At 47.9% G+C, this 23,080-nt stretch overlaps 1 protein-coding gene across 1 annotated transcript; it reads right to left on the bottom strand.

Annotated features, from left to right (window-relative positions):
* Nucleotides 1-787: 787 nt before the first annotated feature.
* Nucleotides 788-13,391, bottom strand: ETV4 (ETS variant transcription factor 4). The gene is given in 14 exon segments (XM_085532532.1): nt 788-2,450; nt 2,851-2,952; nt 3,255-3,427; nt 3,747-3,815; nt 4,912-5,147; nt 5,660-5,818; nt 6,096-6,222; nt 8,804-8,857; nt 12,387-12,469; nt 12,617-12,710; nt 12,800-12,900; nt 13,253-13,305; nt 13,307-13,366; nt 13,368-13,391. Coding segments are annotated over 14 exon segments (1,557 nt in total). The 3' UTR covers nt 788-2,228.
* Nucleotides 13,392-23,080: the final 9,689 nt, after the last annotated feature.

Here is a 23,080-nt window from a genome sequence, read left to right as displayed (position 1 = left end):
GGGGAGATGTGCAGAGATGGCATTAGGGCTGATGTATTTAGCATAGCAAATCTCTTTATCAGCAAAGCCAATGCCAGTGTCCTTTTCAGGAGTGTTACAGCTCCTGCACCAACCTCCATTCAGATAATCCTATAGATGTGGTCTCAAGAGAGTTCAGCTCCACTTGGCAACCTGTTAGGGCTCATTCCTTTGTCCCAGACAGCACACGCTTAAGGGTACATCTGGGACATGCTGTAATGTTGCACGTTAATTATTTACTATGACCAGAAAGGAACTTTGCATTGTGTTCTGTGTGAGAGATTTACGATGCTGCAGCTGTGGGCGTTTTGGTGTTTGAGTGTTGCAGCCTCCCATGCAGGGTGGGATGGAGTTGGCACCTCCAGGAGCAGCACAAGGAATGATGGCACTTGGCACCTTGGCCTGGCTGAACTGGGGCTGCAGAGTGCATTCATCAGCTCCCATTCTGATGTGGGTATTATAAATCTCTGCTCCTTTAGAGGTCACCCCCCCCCCACCCACACTCAGTTATGAGAACCTGATCTTGCTGATTCCCAGAACTGCTCCGTGCAGCATTGATCCGTGCACTGACAACTCCAAGTGAAAGATGGGGCTGCAATGTCATCTGACTGATAATCAGCTCCATCCTCCTTGCTGGAAGGAAGCTTGAATGGGCTCAAGGGTAACCCAAAGAACTCCAGAAAACAAACTGCTTCAGGTAGCCTGCAGCTTTAAGGTACTGAGTCAAAGCAAGCTGATAGAACAGGGGCTAAAAGGAAGGGACAGCAGCCAAAGACATAGACCAATTTATTAATTATAGTATTTTTTTACACTCATAAATAGTAAAGGCAGATTATACCAACAGCAGGGTCCCCCTTTGCCATCACTTTGGGACAGTGGAGGCACTCGGTAGAGTGGGATGAGGCAGCAGGGCTGGGAACCCAGGGCTGAGAATGGGAAGGTAGCAGCAGGGGGAGCTGCTCCTGGGACCCCCAGGAGGGGCTGCTGTCAGCACTGCAGGGCTGAAGCATTAGGGAATGGGTCGTTCAGTCAAGGAAAAGAGGCTGTTTTAATACAGATTCACCATGCTGCTCCTTCCCCCAATGGGCACTTGGCTGGAGCAGCTAATTAGGAAGCACAGCACATGTCCATGGGGATGGGATGTGGAAAAACAGTTGAAGTGCTGCTTTGGGCTGCAGGGGTATCTGCCTTTCCAACACTTCAGCCTTTCCTTCGAAGAGGTACATGCATACAGAGGTTAGGTCTAAATTCAGATGGTAAGAGCTCTGATTTCAGTTACTTTGTAGAGCATTTTCCTAATACTCCCCCCTTAGGTTCTTTTCACACCTCAAATGATTTTATAGCCAAACCCCAAAGCCTCTAAAGATCCTAGAGATGGTTTTAGCCCTTGTCTGGGGTGTGCCACACCTATGGCATGGTGACAGAGGCAATGACATTGGTTTGATTCTGCTCACACCCAGCACAGCACCTCAGGCAGCTCTGTGGTCACCCTGTACTGGTTTTAGGGCCATGCACAATGGGAGTCCTCTCACTCTGGCCCACACCTCCAGCTGCCCAACTAAAGCAGCCCTGGCATGAAGTGCTGCAGGCAAGAAGGTGGCAATGCAGGAGCATGCACATATGGGACAGGAACTTCTCAGTGCCTAAAGAGTGGTTTAAAGAGGGGAAGGCATTTGGTCTGCAGCCACATGGCACAGCTCCCCTGGGAAGAAGGGAAGGTTGGCCCTGAGGAGGTGAATCTGCACAGGTCTGGGCTGCCCATAGCTGAGGGCAACATACCCAGGGGGTGAGAACTGGAGGAACACAGCCAGCAGCAGCTGTAGCATCCCCAGCTGTGAGAAGATGAGCAGGATGGCATCACATCTGCCAAGGGGAGGGATGTTGTAGGTGGGCTCCTGCTGGAGGCAGTGACTATCCGTGATGCTGGGGAGCCACAGCTGCCCTGCTCAGGTGATGACTTCACACTGAGGAGTTAGTTGTCCCATCCATATCCCCAGCCAGATATGGGATTGGAGCCACCAGCACCCATCAGCCCCATTAACCCCTTGCTGGTTATCCATCCACACATCGACCTGATCCCTTCTCCACCCCACAGCAGGTATCATAGTTCCGTGCAGCCCCAGGCTGGTCTGGGAAAACACCTACACAGCTCTGCTACTAACCAGACATCTTATATACACGAGCAGGGTGGCAACACAGCTCCAGCAGTGCTAGTAGGTGTAGCCTTTGCTGTAGAGCTGAGGGGGAAGGCTCCCGAGGTCAGGCAGGTAAGCAGTGCCTTCATCCAGGTGGGACAGAGGCACTGTGTCCTCCTCACTGATCTGTCGCTCCAGCTCTGCCTTTAAGGCCGGCCGCTGGTTGTCAGGGAAGGCCAGAGAGAACAGAGCCTCAGGTTCACACACGAACTTGTAGACATAGCGTTCCCCTGCCACCTATAGGGAGAGAGAGAGCAGAGGATGCTGCCAACCACCTCATTGCCCAGCATGGTGTCACACACACAGTTATCCCCTCCAATGTCCTGGATCTGGGAGAGAACAACCCCACCAAGCCACATGAAAGTGGATCTCTCTCTTCCCCTCTCTGATCTCTCTTTTCCACTCTCTGAGGAGGAAGTTTTTCACCCAGAGGGTGGTGATGCACTGGAACAGGTTGCCCAAGGAGGCTGTGGATGCCCCATCCCTGCAGGCATTCAAGGCCAGGCTGGATGTGGCTCTGGGCAGCCTGGGCTGCTGGTTGGTGACCCTGCACACAGCAGGAGATTGAAACTAATGATCACCGTGTCCCTTTTCAACTCAGGCCATTTTATGTTTCTATGCTTCTTTGCAAACTCACCTTCTGCATGATGCCTTTCTCGTAATAGTAGCGAAGAGAGCGGCTCAGCTTGTCATAGTTCATGGCTGGCCGGTTCTTCTGGATGCCCCACAGTCTGGCTACCTGCAGGATAAAGCCATAGAGTGCATGAGTGGCTGTGAACACAGATATCATCCAGCTGATCATCTTTGGAAAAGGAGGACCATGGCACATATAAACTTTTACAGCATTTAAGGAAGAGGCCCCCCAAAAATAGCACGGGCTCAGCAGTTCCAATTGCCTGCAGGACATTGAGAACAGTGAAAATGTGGCACTGAAGGATGTGGTTGGCAAGGTGGGGGTGGGCAGAGGTTGGACTTGGGGGGTGGGTCTTAGAGGTCAGTAGCTGCTCCCCCTGAGCCTGCAGAGAAACAAGAGAGCTTCACCTCTTCTGGCTCAATCAGCTTGAACTCCATCCCTCTTCCAGTCCAGGCAATGAAGTGGGAGTTGGTGGGGTCATCCAATAGAGCCACAAGGAACTGCCAGAGCTGGAGAGATCCCCTCCGCTGATAGGGGGGACCCTCTCGGTACCCTCCGACCTCCTGCTTGATATCACCTGCTGAGAAGGACAAATAAAGTGCTTCTGAGGGTAAAACACAGCTGCAAAGAGAGCACGTCTCACAAAAGTTTACCCAGAATATTTCAGTTCACATAAACCAAAGCAGCAAATTCACCAGCAGCTCTCCTAGAAGCTCTGATGCACTTCCCAATTAAGATACAATCGTTACGACGTGCTGCTAAAGATGTTCAGGAAATGGGGTGCCAAAGAGCTGCTCATGAATCACAGCAAATGCACTATGAGCAATGCAGGCGGTGGCCAAGCTGCTAGCAGAGATGCTGGATAACCCCCATTTAAAAGAAGTTATTCTTTGTCTAACCTTCAAATTTTTCTGGAACAACACAGACATCATCAGCAAAGGGCCTCATCTGCTTGTCATAGCTGCAGCCTGGAAGGGGAAGGAAGGCACAAAGGGGTCAGAAGCAAATAGGACAGCACAAGCACAGCTCTTAGCTGGGTTTGCCCATTTTCTCCTCCCATCTGCCCAGCAGGGCCCAGCATTCCCTGCTCCCATGGGAGCTTTGGGTGATGGATTTATGTCTCCTGCCCTGCTCCTATGGAAAGAGGCAGGTAGAGGCTGACACTGACAGAGCCACACTGAACTCTGTGCTATGCCCTTGGGACAGGCCAGTTTGGGGACAGCCAACCTGATTTAGTGGCAAGCTTTTAGCTCTGCTCATCAGCAGGCAGTGAATTTACCTCACACAGCACAGGGTTCTGCTGCAGGGAGCAGCACTGAGATACAAGAGAGGTTAGAACAGTTCTATAGCAGAAAATGAAGCGGAGGGACAAGCCCTGACTCCAGTTTCTCTGCCAGTCCCTTGGCAGAACCAAGCTCTTGCCTTTAGGGACTCACCCTTGGAATCCAACCAGAATGATCAGCATTACCTGACCAGATAAAAATACATCTAAGAATGCAAGATTCTTGTCCAGACCTTCCAAATGCACCAGGCTGGGCAGGGACCCAAGTAGTTTTTAGAGGCTGCAGCCAAGAAGCCGGTTTTGGCTCCATTAATGCAAATGAATTCAGTGGTGTTTATTAATGCGGTGATCCAGCCTGGCTGAGACGAGGTGTGGCATTGCACAACCATGCCCAGGTTTTCCATTTCCTACAAACACAGGGCTCCTTTCTCATGCTTTATAGATTCACTATATAGATTCACATGATGCTTATTCTCTTGCAAAGCAACAAGAAGCATGCCTTAAATCTAGTCTGAATGGGGTTATCTTCACCTTTGAGCTCCTATATCTAGTTTTCAGCCTATCAGAAATTCCTTCCATTAGCATCTTACATAAAGTGAATGCCCTGCCCTCCTCTTGGAGGCCCCAAGAAGCCAGAACTGCTTGCATTCCCCCCCTACACAGCCACCTTCCGAGCTCCTGAAGATGCAAAAGCACAATTAGAAAGGCCAGAACCCACCAGTGATGGATGTTCACCCACAGATTTGGCTCACCCCTGCCAATGCCATGATCCCTTTGCCCACCTGAGTCATACATGTAGTCCACCTGCTCCTGCTTGATGACCACGGCTGCTGGGTACTGGCAGCTGCTGCTCGCCTGCTCATACAGTGGGTCGTGGAACTCCTGCTTGAAGCCCTGTGGGGGGAACTGGAGGCATTGCTCAGATATGGGGCGCTGGTAGGCGATGGGGGCATCCCTGGCCATGCCCTGGGAGGAGGGGAAGGAGTGGCACATCTCCACAGGTGGCTGGTAGGCAGAGCTGCAAGAAAGGAGAGGGCATGGGATGCTTTCCTGGCCTTCTGAGCTGGTATAGGGCTGCACAAGGGGACAAATGGCCTTGTGCTGCTTGTTGTGAGGGCTGGAAGAGATACATGCAGAGTTGGGCAGGGAGCTGACCCTACAGTGGGTATTTGCAATGACAACAAAACAGCCCATCATTTGCAACAACTGATGAGCCTCATGTCAGACTTCCCTTCAAACCCCAGGCAGCAGCTGCAGATTTGAGGCGCTTTAGGTTGGGGGGGATTGCTGGAAGATGAGCACTTGGGTCTGGATCATAGAACAGTTGTATTACAAGGGATCCTAGAAATATCTGGTTCCACTCCCATGGGCTGGGTGGCCTCCAGCAGCTCAGGGCTCATCCAGGGATGGGCACCCCAAGTTCTGGGCAGCAGTGCCACAACCTCACCGCCCTCTGGGTAAAGAATTTCCTCCTTACAAACCCAAACAGACAGACCCAACTGCTGGCCACTGCCTCCATCTGCATCTCACCTGTTTTCAATGAGGTATCCACAGCTGGATGTGGGGTGTGGTGGCCCTGAAGGAGTCAGGAAGTTCCTGTCCTGTCTGGGGAATTGCTGGAGCGGTGACTGGATTGGGGTTCCTGGGTCAGGGGACTTGATCCCAACTGGTCTGGGTTGATCGTAGGCACTGGGGGAGTCAAACAGATATAAGAGCATTACAATTCTATGGTTATAATGCACTCAGCATTGCTCACTTCAGCACTAGGGAGGAAAAAAGATGCCGGCCCTGATCTCCCCATGGCTCTGAGCTGCGCCATGTATTGGAAATAGTGATCCCTGTGTGATCCATACTGCAGATCCACACCACACTGCCCTCTCTCAGGTAAGGTCACAGCAATAAGAGCTCATCAGATAACACAGCAGCACCCAGTTTCCCCAACAACCCCCATCCCTCCCTGTGTTACCTGGCATAAAGGCACTGCTCTCCATTGCGGTACTGGAATGGCTGCTTGTGGTTGCAGGACAGCGTGGGGTCCGAGGAGGGACTCTGTGGCTCCTTTTTAATCTTTGCAGGAGGACTGTGAAAAGCTACTGAGAGGTGGGAAAAAAATCAAGCTGAAACTTCTCTCATTTATGGAGACTGCTGAGGGGTTGCATGCAGGAATCCTATTTTCCAACACATGAAAGCAAAGCTTTGGTTTGCATCACCAGGCAAAACTCTCTTCTGTTGGCATACTCGTTAAACATGTCTTATGAGTAGCATTACCATGCAACAGTGCATTAAGTACAATGCAATAATACAATGCCACAAATCAGGATATCCTCATTGTGTGGTTTGTCCTGCATGAAAATAAGTGCAAGGCTTCTGTAGATAATGAGCTGAGGGCTTTCCCTGGGAAAACAGACTGCATCCTATTACATACATTGCATCCTATTACAGTCTGGTGACCGTCTATCTCTCACACAAGAAGCATTTCCAGAAGCACAACCAACTCAAAACTGTAGGTCCTGTTCTAGAAGAGCTGCATCCCTGCTCACACAGCAGATACTGACATCAGGTCCCTTTTTGCACCAAACCCACCTTCAAGCTGGAAGAGCAGCTTGCAGGTCCTCTCTACAGCCTCCCTCCTAGCCTATAACAGGAGGAATATTTCTGGGCTGGTTAAGGTTTCATGAATAACAAACGTGGGTTGCAGTTCGCAGTGTCAGGATGTGGGTAGCGTTACTTCTCATGCTTAATTAAATCCAGGAGGGAACACAACTTCCTTCACCAATTCCTCTGGAATTCTCACCCTGGCTTATTGGATGTGGTGAGCATCTTCTGCCTATGGGCGCTGCTGCTGCTGGTAGGAGGCTATGGCACTTAGGGAGGAAGAAAGAGTAACCCCAAAGAAATACCCAGCTCTGTTTGTACAAACAAGGGAGAGGTCAGTGGCCCAAATGAGGGCTGAGCCCTTCCTAAGGTTCTCTGTGGACCCTTTGCCAGTTTCTTCCCACTTCTCTGAGCTGAGACAACCCTGCTTGTGAGGAGTGGGATGTCCAGAGCTGTGATTATAGTTTGAAGAGTAGAAGGTCACATCCTAAGCTGTGAATAACTCATTCTGCTGGGTTTGTTTCTGCACTAACCTGTGCCATAGGAGAACCAAACTGTGCCTCACTGCGAGCCTAGCAATTCCTAAGCATCCCAGCAAGCTGCTAACAAGAGGGATGGGAAAGGGGCTGCTGCTTCTTTCCCTCAGTACACAATGTTCTGATTGCTTCTCACTGCCAGCATTTCCCCCACCCTGCTCCACAATTAGATCTCAGCAAGAGGGGGGAAAAAAAGGTTCACCAGCCTGGCTCTGTTTGTCTGCCTTGGGATTCAGGTCACTCCAGGAAAGCCTGTCTTTACCCTCTGCATTGTGCCAGCACCCAGAGGGATCCAAGCAGCCTGACAGAACCACAGTAAGTAAATACATCCAACAGAGAGCACAGCCTCAAACTGCTTTTGGCTCCTGCTCCTCCCTGGGGATGAGGAGATCTCATGGGCAACCCTGAGCTGCTCTTCCCAATGCACGGAGTAAAAGGATAGACAGAACCTATCTAAAAACACTGATGTTTTGGCTGAGACTGTAAGGGGGGGGGAAGAGCAAAAAACAAAACACAAATAGAAATGCTCTGCCCAGTACACTGAGCTCCATTGAAACCTCAAGCAGTAAAATGTGCTGGGAGCAGCCCACTCCTTCTGGCCCCTGCTAGCTGGAACAGGCGATCGCATTACAACTGGCTCATTCATTCAGAGCGAAACATGGGACCAGCCCTCCTCTCAGTTCTAGGTCAAAGAGAGGAAGAAACAAGCTGCATGACTCAGAGAGTGTGCCCAGAGCCAAGTTGGGAAGGAGGGAGGAGAGAACCACTCTGAGGAGCGTTTTGTTTTGGTTTTCATGGGGAAAACTGCCCCCAAGCAGAGAAGAACAGAGATGGGATAACAGCACAACCGACTGCAGTGGCTGTAAATAAGCTTGCCTGCTCTCAGTGAGCTGCCCAGAGGATGGAGTGACTGCTGTGCTGTTGACATTTGGGCAGGAGAGGATATAGAATTGCTGCACAGCCATGAGCAGAAGCTCCCAGCCTCATGCGGGACCTACACAGTGCTCACTGCTTTGCAGGATGGATGCAAGCGCTGTGCTTTGCACACTGTGGTGCAAACAAGGCTATTTTCAGCACACGTTTTCAGTTCCTAAGGGCAGCAGGATGTAGTCCCAACAGCATGAACTCATGTGGGTGAGAAGAGCCCCAAAGCATTCCCCCCTAGGACACACAACACCCAGAGTTACACACGCAGCCCAACTTATTCCAATCTGGGATGAAAGGCAGCACAAATTCTACCTTTGATTATCATATTAACACACTCTATAAGCTCTTCAGGATGCCTGTTCATTCACCACCTAAAACACACCCACTGGATCAGCTCAGCACAAGGTTTGGTAGCTCTGTGCACACAGACATCCCTGCATTGTATGAATGGGAACACTGGGGCTTCGTTGTCACTGTCACAACAAAGCAGGACTGAGCAGAGCACTTCAGCCTCCATATCCGTGTCACATCTGCAGAATCCTTTGGGGGTAAATGGATCCTGTAAACATATCCAGCCCTTCTCCCCTGAGGAGCGCAGCCGCCCCGCGCCACTTACGGTTTTCTGAATGGAAGTCAGGCACGAATTGCTCATCGCTGTCTGGAACCTGAGCTGCCAGGGGGAGGGGGAAGAAAGAGAGAGAGAGAGAATTAGATGTGGCACTTTGTATGGTGTAACTAACAGTAAGGTAGAAATGATTCTATGCTGGAAAGGCCCTTCTATGGAGTGGCACTGCAGTAATGATGAGCTGCTTCCCTTTGGAAGGGCTGCCCACAGAGCTATGCCTCAGCATCCTGCCCCTTCAATGGGAGCAAAAAGGGTGACAGCAAGTTTATTTGCTCCAGGTTCACTTTACCCAACCCACATCATTTGTGGGATCTTTTCTAAAGTGTCTATAGCAAAGGAAACACTCTGACCAGCTGCTGGATTTGGAAAGGCTGTGCCAAAGTAGTGAGGAGAGCAGGAAACACCTACATCTTTGTATAGGAAAGATCCTTTCAGCAGCTCCAGCAGCAGGGAATAGCTGCTAGCTGGATAGGAGTCTACTTGTAGATGGGCAGGAAGACAACATTGAAGGGGGAAAATAACAGGGGAAGATAACAATACCTGGAAGAAGACACTGCTGAACAACTTCAGCATCTCACTAACAACACAGAGTCCTGACTTAATGTCTCCCTCAAATGAAATGAAGAGCCTCGTAGCAAAGTCAACAGCACAACAGAGGAAGGAGTTTGATTGCAAGGTTCTCAAATGTGTGTTTGGCAGATTAACATCCAAAAAAAAATCAAATGCTTTCATAGTCCAGAGTGCTACTGCACGCTGTTTTGACACCAGAATGCTGGGATATCTAACTGGTGCTGCTTTGTTTGTTGTAGTTACCAGCCCTTGTGATTTCACAGCTGTCAGCCACACGTCCTCCTTCACTTCCTGCGTCTCCCATTTGCCAAGAGCAGCATTCCTAACTTTACCCTTGCGCATCCATACAGGGAATAACTCCTTTCAGTGTTCCAAACACAAACACTATTGAGCTCCATCCTTGGTGATGGGTGTGCTCTGCTTCCTTCAGCTCAGGTGCAGCTGAAGCCCACATCCCACAGCCCTCATTGCACAGCAGCTGAGATCTGGGAGGAATCATCTGGGGGAGAACCTTCACCACAGCACACGCCTGTTGCAATAATATTTTATAACTTCCAGCTATTACTTTTATGCCCCTTTAACTGCAGGGAAGGGAAAGCTCACAGCTTAAGTCACAAAACCACTCACAAAATATACTGCTGGTTCACTGCAGACCTTGCTCTGGATATTGCGGTGTGAACAGAAGCCTGCACTTAGCTCTAAAGCAATGCAGAGGAAAGGGAGATGAGGAATGGAAGCCCACTAATCTCGGTCATGTGAAGCCAAGATAGACAAGACATGCCAAAAATAAACCTCAGGGAATAATCCCATGCTAACAATGGGCAGCGGATTAGAGTGGAACTAGCTGAGCTCTTCTCACTGCAATCACTGCTCCTTAAAATAACCAATGTGACGGCTAAAGGGAACCATAAGTAACAAAGGGAGGGGAACAGAAACATACCTGCCCGATTCATTGTACAAACCACCTTCAGAAAGTGATTAAAAGAAATAATACAATCACACTGTCTGAGCCGAGGTTGGGTTTCTCAGCTCAGTGCGCTTCGCTTTGCTGACAGCTTCATTCCAAGATCACTTCTGCACTGTCACCATCTGCCAGCATCACATCAGCACATTCTGACAGATTCTGGATGTGGACGAGCTGGATAAAACCTTCCTCAGTGGTTTTTAAATCACAGGGCATTTTCTCTCAAGCATTTCTCTTGCATTCAGCCTGGAGGTTTAATCTGATAGCAAGGATAAAGGAAGATCTGCTTGCTAACAGGCAGCAACAAAACAGCCTCCAACAGACTTTTGTTCTCCTCTACTACTGTAACATCTCAGAAATAACCCATTGCACAAAGCCACCTCTGAAGCCTTCCATGCTTTAATGGCTGTTATTTCTGGGCTCTCCCCTCTCATTTCATTTCATCCCCGTTAAAATCTTGTCTTCTCAGCTCTGATGATTCATTAGTAATTTCAAGAATACTCTGCATGTCCATCAAAGATAAAAGTCATTACGTTTTATGGGGCACTGAACTGCAGGCACTGTGCTTTTTGTGACTGCAGCATAAAATTAAGTAATAAGAAACCCAGAGCCCCATTCCTTTGCTGTGGGATATTGATAAGATGCTGGGATGCTCTGCCACTCAGCTGCCTCCAGCAAAAGATTGAGAGGGCAGCACATCATTGCTGAGCACATAGTGAGGAACAATTCATAGAAAGCAGCGAAGTTCCCAAAGTTATTGGAGCAAAAGTCATTTTAAAGCTAAGGAGTAGAGAGAGCAAAGGGGGGGGGATTTTGCCTGATAGGATGCAGAGAGAAGAGCTGTTAGCATGACCCAAAGTTCCATCCATCCTCAGGGCTATTCAGGAGTTCTTCCTCGAAGCAGAAGAAACTCAGTAGGACTCATAACACTACACTGCTACTTTCCTCTAAGGTTTGCATTATGAGTAATGAAACACATTAACAACAGCAGTTCCCTTTCTCCATCCACTTCTATGAGACCTCGATGCAGCCTCCGTTCCACCTGAGGCACTGACTATGGAGCATCTACCGGTAGCAGAGTGGGAATGAATTCACACAAATGGACTCAAATTCTTTGGATTAATGTTTGAAAACGTTATCAGGCATCAGAAAACTCAAAACTGAAAGGACTGCCAGAATCTGACTCTGACATAAACATCTCAATGGAGAAATCAGTCCCAAGCAAGCAAGCATCTTCATCAGATCCAACAGACGACCTGTGATAAAGACCTACATTCCTGCTCCAAATTAGCAGCGTTTCAACCCCGGAACAGCCTCAGATAATTCCTACGTACCCTTAAGCCCTCACTGAGTCCTACCTACCTAAAATTGAAACATATTTCTTTACTTAACAACTATTTAAGAACTGATGTCACAGTAAGCGCTCTCCTGTTTATCAGGAGTCTCTACTTAAGGAAACCTTGTCATTTCCTCTACAAAAATAGATCAATTTGAACACTGAAATTAGAACGAGTTCACTACATCGCTTAGAACCGAATTAACGGCACTCCCCAGCACTTGAGGTTTTTTCTTCCTCGAAGTTAAGAGGCAAAACAGTTTAGATATAAACGTAGAAAGATGAACTCCAGGACGGTACTTGCAGAGAATTATATTCCAAAAGAAAAAAGCGTTAGGAAAAGCACCTCGTCTCCCGCATTAAAATAACACTTCATTGTTTGTTGAAGAAAATACAAATGTTTTAGTAACTACCAAAGATCAGCGACAAATTAGCATAAAATCAAACCGGTTACAAGTAGAGGCTGAAACAAAAATTGTAACCAGGAAAACGGGCTGGCGGCCAAGTTCCATTCATAAGCAAATACACAGCACAATGGTGTGATTCATGCTTCTTCATTTACACAGCTCAGAGGTTGGCAAGCCTGAAAAAAAATCCTCAGTGTTTGGAGCTGGGCAAACAAAGCAAAGGAACAGTACAAACACCAAAAAGACAAAGAAGCGAAAGACGAAGAAACCAAAACAGAGCGAGGGGAAGGAGCCTACCTTCTGTCAGCCAAGTCTCCTGGAACTGGCTCAAGTCCTGGAAGAGCTCTGCACGAAAAGCGAGAGGTTTCTTCAGCGAAGCGCTGGGGAGGGACAGCGGGATGCTCCAGCAGGGAGATGCCGGGCGGGACGGGGAGGTGGGGGCGGAGGCACAGGGGGAGGACCTGGTCCCTGCCCAGAGCCTTCCCCAGCCTCCCCCTCCAGCCCCCCCCCCCCCCCACCATTCTTACCTTCCGAATCCTGCGCCGGCAGCAAGCCCGGCTCCATGGGGCTCTTCCCAGCTCCCGGAGTTCGGCATCCGGAGCCCGCATGACCCGGCGGCGGCTGCGGGAGGAGCGGATCAGCTCGGGGCTCAAAGAGAGGGTTGTCCCGGCCATGAGCCCCCTCCCACGCCCGGTAGAGCCACCACTCACCTGGGGGAAAGTGAACGGCACCTGCTGGTCCACGTACCCCTTCATCCTGCCGCCCGGGCGCTACCTCCGCGGCCGCGGAGCTGCCGGCTCTCGGAGCGCACCTGGGGAAGGTACAGGGGAACGTAGAGGGGAAGGCGACCAGCGGGTCGGCAGCACCTGCCGAGGGCGGGGGCTACAAGCGGGGGCTACAAACGGGGCATACCCCCCGGGTATAGAGGAATAGAGGGCTAGAAGAACCAGGACCCCAGGGGAGCTCCGAAACCACTCCAACGGGGCACACACACACACACAACCCCGGATATAGAGGAATAAAGGGCTGGAAGAACCCCAGGGAAGCTCCGAAACCACTCCTAGAACTTCACTAAGCGAGTAGGACAGAACTCCTCGACCCCAAGAACGTGCCTCCCCCGGTCCCAAAGGCAAACCCCGACGCTCCCAGCCCCAGCACCTCACCCGGTGGCGGCTCTCGGCCCATGCGGAGCCCCGCTCAGCCCCGCCCGTACGGCAGCTCAGGCCGTTGAGCGCCCGGGGGCGGCCTCCCATTGACGCATCGCCGCCTTCACCATCACGGCTCCCTGCTCCTTTGTTTCATTGACTTCGTGAATGAAACCCAGGGTTGGGGAGCGTCCACCAATCGCAGTAAGTTGAGAGGGAAAGTGGGCGTGGCTTTATGCTCCGGGGCCAATCAGAGCGCGGAGCTCTGGTGTTCATTCAAGGACGGAGAGCTCATTCATAAAAAAACTCTGGAAGTTCATTCATGAAAGGCTGCGCAGGAGCTCGAACACGCTCAGCCTGCACTTTCAGCCTCCAACCCAGCGCCACACATTACAGGGCCTGCCAGTTCTCACCCACACTGCAGTCATTTTCTAACAGTCTTAAGGTTATTTTCAACCCCGTTCCGGGGAAGTTCTTCAAGTTCCAACAAGATGTGGGGAAAAAAAAATCTCATTCATGCATCTGGAGTTAGAATAATTAAAGCCCTAGTAACTAAAACCAGTTTTACTCTTGCTGCAAAGGAAGGGATGAGAGCACAAATGACTCTTAGTACTGTTTTGAAGCCATACATCTTTGTCATGCTTTCTCTACAGCCAATGCAATCAGCACAACGTGCTCGTGATGGAAAAGTATTTAGTTTATAAATGTATTTTAATCTTTCTGTTGGGAATAAAAGACAAGGCAGCTCCTGCGTTACCAGGAACCCACTATGACAGGTAAACAGCCCCAAAAGCAGCTTTAACCTGTAGATGGGAGCAAAACAAGAACGTGCTAACTTATACCGCGTATACTGCAAATATGAGGTTAAATATATATAATATAACTTCCCCTGGCTTGAGAAGGGCGCCGAAGCATAGGATTTAATCTCCAGACTTTCTGGTTTTGCTGACTTAGATTCTGTTTGCAGTAAAGCAGTAAACTTCAATCTAACACTACTGGAAAGCTGCAAGAGAATACGTCCCCCTGTTAGATTGTTGTTAAGCAATTCATACTTTAAGTGTCCTGCAAAGTCTATCAGACACCAGATACCCCTGCTTTGCTTTGCACTTTCTGCTATACAGGTCACTGCAAAATAGCCCTTTGACTCTTGGTTATTAATGCTGCATTTCCTGGTTAACATATAATGGAACCTTTGTTATTTCAGATCTGATTTCAGCATATGGCTGTGCTCTGAACCGGATGGGATTTTCCACTGTTATATTTGTTTGCTTTACGATGTTCTAATTTCCCATCCAGTGGGCAATGACAGAACTGGCAGAGGCCGTATGTCTCTGCGTGGTTGTCTTCTCACTTCCCAGTCTCTGGAACACAAAAATAACCTTTCCAGCTTTCTTGACTGCTGTCAAGTCCATAGGCACAGAGACACATTTAGAACAGAGCATAAGCAGACCTGGGGTTTAATAAAAATTAACAGCTGGGTGAAGAGCTCAGGTTTTGTACCATCAGAAATAAGTTCAGCCATTCTCCAGTGCCCTGTTTTCTGGGTGGGGAGGTTGTGAATAAGATACTGAATCTACTCTTGACTGTAAATACTAGCCTTAAGTTGATGCAGTATCTGATAGAACACAAATCCTGACCCAGGAAACACTTTCAAGTGTTTCTGTGTTATTCTAAATCAGCCTCATGAACATCCCAGCTCTGTGGATTGCTGTTGTTCCTGCAGCCTTTTACTTTTGCTCTTCTGGTCAATGGGAGTCTGCATCCTTTTGTTTTGCAAACTGTGACATAAAAACAAGCTAGAATGAATCCAAGGAACGATATCACCTGATTTCCAGGAGAGATGCTTGGCAGCGTCCCCATCATAACTCAGTCTGAGACAGAACATGAAATAAAGGCTGTGCTGAAGGAAGTCCAAAAGCAAAGCTGGCATAACGGGTCCCTATTCCTAGAAAAAGGGTGGAGGTGATTGGCAGACACAGGTGACTGACCAAGGTTCAAAGTCCTCGGTGTGTTTCCTTGCTGGGAAGCTCTTTCTCAAGCACAAATGTTTCAGTTGCAAGGATGACTTTGGTTTTTCTGTAACCTGCAGGGATGGGTGCATGAGCTGTTCACTCACCTGAATGTCATGTCTCAGTCTCATGGTATTATATGGGAGCAGTTCAGCAGGAGGTTTCCACTAACCCATAGAGCTTTGCTTATAAGCCTTGCTATGCCTCACTTATTTAGGTGACTTCTGTAGCGTATGCAGTCTCAGTGTGCATGGAAGCATCTGGGCAGCTTTCTTTCATTCCTGGGGTGGTTTTACACACAACACAGAATCTGGAGACAACACTTTCCTATAAGGTCTTCTGTACAAAATGTCCCTGTTAAGTATTCATGCCAGCTACTTTTTATAATGTTCAGAGTGAGAGAAGACAGCTCAGGCACTTTGTCTGCAGGAAGGAAGCAATTAAATTATTAGCACTTTGAGAAATTAAATGATATAACTTATGGCAGAATAAGTTTAGCAAAAATGTTATAATGTAAGAAAACAATTAAAAAGAGTTATATAAGGTTGGGTGGCTTCTTTATTGTGATAGAGTGGGCAGCTAATTGATTGTCATCTCGCTATAATGTAGCAGAGCGGTTGTGACAGCAAATAGAGAAACTTGTGCTCAGGATCTATGGAGATGGATTGCAGAGAAAGGGGAAAGTGAGCAGCAAGCAGTCTGCAGGCCTCCATTCCTTCTCCTTGTATCCTCTGGGAAATAAAATAGAGGATTTCCTTGTCCTCTTTTCCAGCTCCCAAGGCCAGGTGCTGCAAGGTCGCACCCAGCCCCTTCTCTTCCAGCAATGCAGGAAGCAGAAATGCTTTAGAACTGAATCCCCCCAAAACGAGACAAGCACAGAAGGTGCTTTAGCAGCTCTGGTGGTGATGCTGGTTTTATTGGCTGGGGGATGATTGGAGCTGCTGGAGCACGGTGCCACGTGTGGCAAATGGGAGACTGTCAGCAGCTGAAATGGGAAAGGACAAAAGCAACTGAGCTAGTAAGGGAGGTAAAGGAGGTGCTGGTCATTAGCAAGCACTCAATTATTGCAGGAGGGTAGCATAGACTTCACTGTAGGCTGCACAGAGCTGGGGTAGCACAGCAGACACACAGCTGTTAGCAGGTACCAGCAACTAGTCCCATTACAGCTGAAGTAACCACCAATAAAACCTAATCAATGAAATCCCTTTTAAGCTAGTTGGATCAGTGACCCAGAAAATAGCTCCCCTGCAGAAAAGGAAATGATAGTCTATAAAGTGAGAAGTCAATGGGAAAAATCTATTAAAGCGACTGAGCTATCAGGAGACCTTTGGTGTTAACCGAAACCTTTTGGAAAGAAGCCACAAAACTTACAGCAGACTTTTAACCCTCCAGATCCTGTGGTGACAGAGGAGCCATCCGTCCTGCTGAAGCCCAGTAGAGGGCAACACAGACAACCCGGCTCCCAAATGCTCTCACGCTGGTGGGGCAGTGCCTGTAGGATGGAAGGGGTGCAGAGGGAGCTTTGGGCTGTGGGGTCAGGCGTTTAGATTGCACTGAGAAACTGCAGAGCGCCCACCAGTGATGCTGGTGAGCATCGACCCAGTACCTGGTTCCCTTTGAGGGGCTCTGAGCTCGTTTTCCCCGGTGATCTGCAACACACCTGGAGCTCTCAGCCAGTTTCTGTGTGCTGATGTTGGTTGGCAGCCCAGCAATCAGCACAGCACCCTCAGCCTGGAGCAGTAAGGAGGATGAATGTGGTGGACCTAAAAGAGTGTAACAAAGTAAAAGGTCTCTTGGCACCTACATTTAACATGACCCACAAAACTACAGTGGAAAAAAAGATCTATATATATATATTTGATCATCTGCTGAAGTACTTTTTGGTCCCAAATTCTTCTCTCCTTTGTCTGGCTTTGGACAGCAGTGATTGTTTGTTAAGGCTGGAAGACAGAAAGCAGAATCTCTGCCTTGCTACTGCCTCTTGTCATGGAACAGCACTCTTATGCCAGAAAGTAAACAGGGATCCAACAGACGTGGGGGTATGGTTAAATCACAACAAAAGTGGGAAATGCATCTTGAAAGACACAGATATCCTGCAAATCTAATGATTCAGACTATGGCATGTGTTAAGTTCCAGCTAAGCTTAATTTGGCTCAAGGAACCTGCAAAGCACTTCGCAGAAAGGTTTAGATCATCCACCATCCCCATTTACTATGTACAAATTCAGTGATGCAAAATAAGTTGGAAACATGCATTATCCAGAGCTGTACTGTGATCAGTTCTAAGACTTGATTCTTGCACATGATATGCAGTAAGGAAGCCAGCACATCCAGGTGGAAGCAGAAGTATGAGATCTGCTTCTATATATTCAATTTAAAACCTGTTGGATGTGTTATAGCAAATCGACCCCTCCAGATGCTCAGCCCTTTTGTTGACTCCTTAGTTGGTACCTTGGACTTTCCTTCCTTTCTGCTTGGGTTTATTAAAGAAATAAAGGCTTTTGAACACCAGGAGATGGCAAAAAACCATTTCAAAAGCAGTAAGAAGATCCATAGAATTACAATGTGAGAAAACATTTCCTAAAGCAACTTCATTGGGATTGGGATATTGTAGAGCTGCGGGAACTGAGGTTCCTGTCTGCCTGCAGTAAGAGTGAGATTAAAGCTGCACTTTCTGAAAGAGGCTCCCACTTTATCAGATTTTACCTTGTTTTCTTTATAAACTGTTTAGTCCTGGTGCTTGGCCAAGCTTCCTACTTGCCAGCAAGACTCCGGTGCTCAGTAAGGGGAAGAAGTGAGTCATCCCCTTACAGCACTCCATGTTTTCTGAATGGAGCCCTATGGGACCTGCCTTGTGCTTTGCCAGCCAAACTGGCATGTGGTGCACTGCAAGCCTAAATATACACAAACACAACGTGCTTTATATGAAATTTGTTTTAAATTCACTTTTCCAAAGCTGTTTTGATTCAGTCAGTGTTTAATTCTTTTTGAAGGCTCAGACGAAGGGGAGGGGGAAAAGCTTGTTTTGGCTTTATAAGGATTACATTTAAGATGAGTGTGGATCTGTGCCTGAGAAATGCTGCCAGCTCACCCTCCTCTCATGGATTGGTAGTGGCCTTGAGCATGCCAGCATGGGCACATCTCAGATGTTCAGCCCAGCAGAGCTGGGGCTCAGAGCTGTTCTGGCTCTCTCCTGCTTTACAGCACCTGTGATGGTCTGAAAAGTGGTGTTTAAGCATGAGTGGGCTGTGGAACCCAAGTGTCTGTGATGTCCTCATCTCAGAGTCAGCCTTTGTGCCTTATAGATGAAGGTAGATATTTTAGAGCAGGGAGTTCCAAAATCCATGCATGAGCCCCTGGATTCCAGGAGCTCCAGCAGCCCATGTGTGCCCTCACTCCCCAGGGAGGAGCAGAGGGAGCTGAACCATGCTCTTTTCAATGCCTGTGTGCTAAGAAACATTTTCAGTCCTTCCCCTGGGTGCAGCATGTGTTGTACCAGGCAAGATGTTGTGTTGGGAGGGACAGAAAGGCGCTGCTCAGGCTGCTGCTCATTCCTGTTTTGTGCTTCATTTCCCATCTCTTAAGATGGTAAGGCACGAGTCGCCCCAACCCATTTCCCCCTCATTCCAGAGAGGGACCTTTGTGCTCTTCTATAGCTCTTCCAGCAAACCCCATGCACTGCAGATCCCCCTGTGCAAAGACAACCCCCCTGTGGCTCCTCCTGTTTACTCCAGCAAAGAATGAAGTGATTAATGGGACCAGAACATCTCTTTCCTCCCCAGGATCCACAGAGAGGCACAGCTGAATAAATACCCCATGTTATTGTGGGCTGCTTGGTTGGGAGTTAAACTACAGGTAGTCAGGAGCGTTGCCAAATGTATTTATTGTCACGCTCTGCAACCAGTAACAATCCCACAGATGAGAGAAGGTCAGGAAGGTTTATAGGGACAAAGTGACATTCCCAGCTTCCCTGTGTCAGAGCTGGGGTTCTCTGGGTGTGGGATGGCTGGATGGGATGCCCTCCTGTTTTCCCAGCAAGTGCCAAAGTGCCAAAGTCTAACACACCCTGTAGCTTCCCCAGTGCTGATCTTTTATGGTGATTTTCTGCTCTTACACAGCATTTTGCACCCCTCTGAAGCAATAATCCATTTTGTCTAAGAAGTTCCACACTTTTTGGGTTCATAACCCTATGGGACAGTATGAAAAGACCCTATTAGGGCAGAGGCAGGTAAAGGGTTAATACTCTGCACTTAGCCAATATCTGAGGATGATTGGGTTCAACCAGAAGCACAGATGCTCTTCTATGTCCCCACAAATATGGTGGTTAAAGGAACACCAATGCTCAGCTCTGTACCCCACAAGGTTTTAGGGTTTTCCTAACAGCATCACAGCCCCAGATTAATACAAGACTGTCTGTGTGACACCTCCCAGCCAAAAGGAATGAGATCTGTGTTCTGGAAGGAGCAGAAGGGAAGTTTGGTCTCAATCTTTGTTAGTGCTTTTACTGCCCATGTGTTGTTTCATCTGAATTCCAGCAACAAAAATAAAATAAAATAGGGAGATTAAATAAAGAATGAAAGCAAAGCAATGTAAAGGGAACAAACCCAAATCTTCAGTGTGTGTGTGTGGTACTTAGGTCTCAGAGCAGCACACTATCAGGAGACGGCTGCTTCCTCTCCAGGAGATTGGCTCTCAATGGTTTCATGCTCAGTGCACGTTGCCAGAGTGCACAGAGTGCACAGTGGGTGCATGTAGCTGGCAGTCTTGCACATAAGATGTCAGCTCATTGCCATTTGTAGCTGCCCTAATGACAACATGGTGTGTTTGCTGAGATGAGGTGCTTGTAGGGTTGGCTGTGGGGCCCCAGCTCCCAGCTGGGCTTTCCAAGCTGGTTGAGACACCTCTTGGTATTGGAGGTGCCCAGTTTGCATTCATCAGTGGTTGCATTGGGCTCAAATGGCTGCATTGCATGCAATGGAGAATGAGACACAGAGTAAGGAAGGGAAGAATGGTGTAACTGGGAAGGGAAACATCAGTGCTACATATATATATAAAGGAAATCAGAATAAAGTGGAATCAATTCATTATCTCGTTACATGTGTTTAACCTCTGAAGGGAGCTTGAGTGTCTTGGGTTTGAAGATAGAGCAGCTTTTCTCAAGAGAAAACAAGGCTATAGATTAAGGATGCCTAGCAGGAGCACGGGGAACCACTGCAGGATCCTACAGAGTGGGCTGCACTGCACAGCAATCTTAGGATCAAGCTCAAGGTTCCCGAGTGATGGAAAACACATTTGACAGGGCTGCTCTGGGAGCCTGCTGCTAACGGGAGCCAGCTGGGGAGTGCAAACAGAGGCACTGCAACCAGCCCAAATCCCACCTTCCTCTGAAACTTCCAAACCTCTTTTTTCCTGTCGGATTCCAGACAGATGAAATTTTCCTGGCGTGGACCCACTGCTGGCAGCATCTCGGAATCGTGATAAGTCAGGACTTGGGGGTTGATTGACAGTCTGGGAAGAGAAGGTGCAGGCTCTGCAGCCCAGATCTGGCCTCATCTGCCCCCATTCCACCTCCTCTTTCAGGTCTCTCTGTGCTATTTCTCATTTTCTGGAAATCCCAGCTTGAATTTGATTCCGAAGTTGGGTTGATACTGTTGTTTGTATGATAGCGTCAGGAGTGAGCGCATTCCTCGGATCATAAATCATCTCCACCTGACCCCAATTAATCGCAGACCCTGCGTTTCATTGCTCTCAGCTCTTGGTAGTCATAACAAATGAGGTCATTGTGTCAGTGAGACACCACAGCCGACACCACAGGGAAAGTCATGGGAGACCCCGATCCCGTTGTGAGAGGGAATGGGCCATATCCTCCCATTGCTTCCTAAAGAAGAGCCAAGGCTGACTGGCAGCAGAGTTAAAATACATATATCCATATTCATAATAACAATGGATGAAAAGCATTTCTCCAAATTTTATTTATATTTTGGAATAGATAGAATGAGAATCCGAGGCAGCCAGGTCACCCATCTTGTATGGAATGATATGGTACATGTGCCCAAGCAATGGTGCAACAGGAAATTCCAGAGAATTTTCTTATAGCTCAGTGTTCTCGCTGTTGTTTTTATCAATGCCATTTATCTTGCTTGTTTATTATTGCCATAAAAGCACAGTAATGGTACAACAATGGCAAACAGTCGAAAGTTCCACCTCTGCAGAAGGGCAGTTGGATCCCTTCTTGATGGCCCACCAGCAAGAGCAATTGCCTTGAAACCTCAGAAGCCTCCTGCTTAAAAGGTCTGTGTGATAAGAGGAAAAGAGATGCTCTAAATTGCCATTGGGAATGACCTGCCATTTAGCCCTGTTGTGTACCGCTGTCTACTTCTGGACGGTGTAACATTGCTTTTTATCTGTGAAAACTCATACTGTTCAATGTGATGAGCTCATCCTATTTCTTGGCATCACCTCATCTCGATTCTGGCACAGACAGAATGAAATTTCAGCAGAGAAGACAGTAATAAGAGAGGTCATTTTTCTCCTAAAAATAATGCTAGTCAAGCTAGCCCTAAAAAACTAAAGGAAAGTGAAAATTGCGGCCAAGTTTCACATTTGAAGCTGTGTACAGATTCCAAATGCAACATTACTACCCTTGTGTTTTCCAAATGGTGACTTATATTCCTCAGATATGTAAAAAGCAGTGAAGGAAGGGTGGCTGTTTTTCTCAATGTCAGGATGCTGATCTTTAAGGGATGAATTTGTGCCTTACAATCTGTGCCCTATACCTGCAGCTTCATCCTCAGCTTCAGGTGCAATTTTCTGCCCTGCTGCTCTCTCTGTTTATTGCTTATGCCACAGAAAGCTATCACAGACATAATTAATAATAAAAAAGAATGGCTGTGTACCATCAGTAGTGAGATGCAGTAGGTTAGGCTGATCTCAAGTAGAGCCACTCCTTATATCACCATCAAATTAAGAAGGATGCTGCTGATGATCCACCACATTGGGGCTCCAGAAATCCTGGTTTAATTCCCAATGATCTTCCAGCATCTCATAGTTGGAGTAGGGCACACCTGGGGACTGCTCTGTTCTTGAAGTTATCTCTTTAAGCTGGAACCTCACAGTGTTCCATGCAGACCTAGTGCTCAGCTGAAGCCTCATGGTGACACCAAACCCACAACACCAAACACAATGGGTATCATAGGAACACTTTCTGCTCTTTGCTTCCATTATGGCTGTCTCTGACTTAATGAACACACTACTGGGATTGGGCAGCTTTTTCTAACAAACCTTGCATAAGCACAAGAGCAGGAAGATTTTGCTTCTTGCAATAGAATAACTTTTTCCATGCTTCCTTGTCTAGCCTTGGAACAGTTGGAAATGTCTTCTCAGTGTGTGCATTAAAGACTTCCTGCCTGGAGTGTGCAAAGGACTCCGAGCATTCACAGGATATTAAACAGATTTGTAATGGAACCCAACAGTATAAACATGTCTTCAGTGCAGACAGAAATGCCTCAACCCCTTACGTTGTGTAATGTAAAACATTCTCCAGTTGTCTGTCTTCTCCTCTGCAAATAAACAGGGGGAGAAGATGTGTTTAAAGTGTTTTCCTGCGAGACAGATAATTTCTCATCTCGCTCTTTCATTCTCTTCTGAAAATATATTTCTTAAGGTGAAACTTGATAGAACTTTATAGCTTTGCTATAACTCAATCCAGTTAAATTAGGGCTGTTGGAAAGGCTTGATACAGGTCTGTTTTGTTGGCTCTATGAAATGAGAGGTCTTATTTTACAAGTTTTGTCATTCTTCATGCTAGAAGACGCAAGAGAGAGTATAGGGTATGTACA

This window comes from Coturnix japonica, unplaced genomic scaffold (genome assembly GCF_054131305.1).
Source record: "Coturnix japonica strain WE unplaced genomic scaffold, WE-NBRP24 Scf049, whole genome shotgun sequence".
Taxonomy (NCBI): domain Eukaryota; kingdom Metazoa; phylum Chordata; class Aves; order Galliformes; family Phasianidae; genus Coturnix; species Coturnix japonica.
Note: the sequence above shows the minus strand (reverse complement) of the source record. Positions and strands in the feature narration are given on the sequence as shown.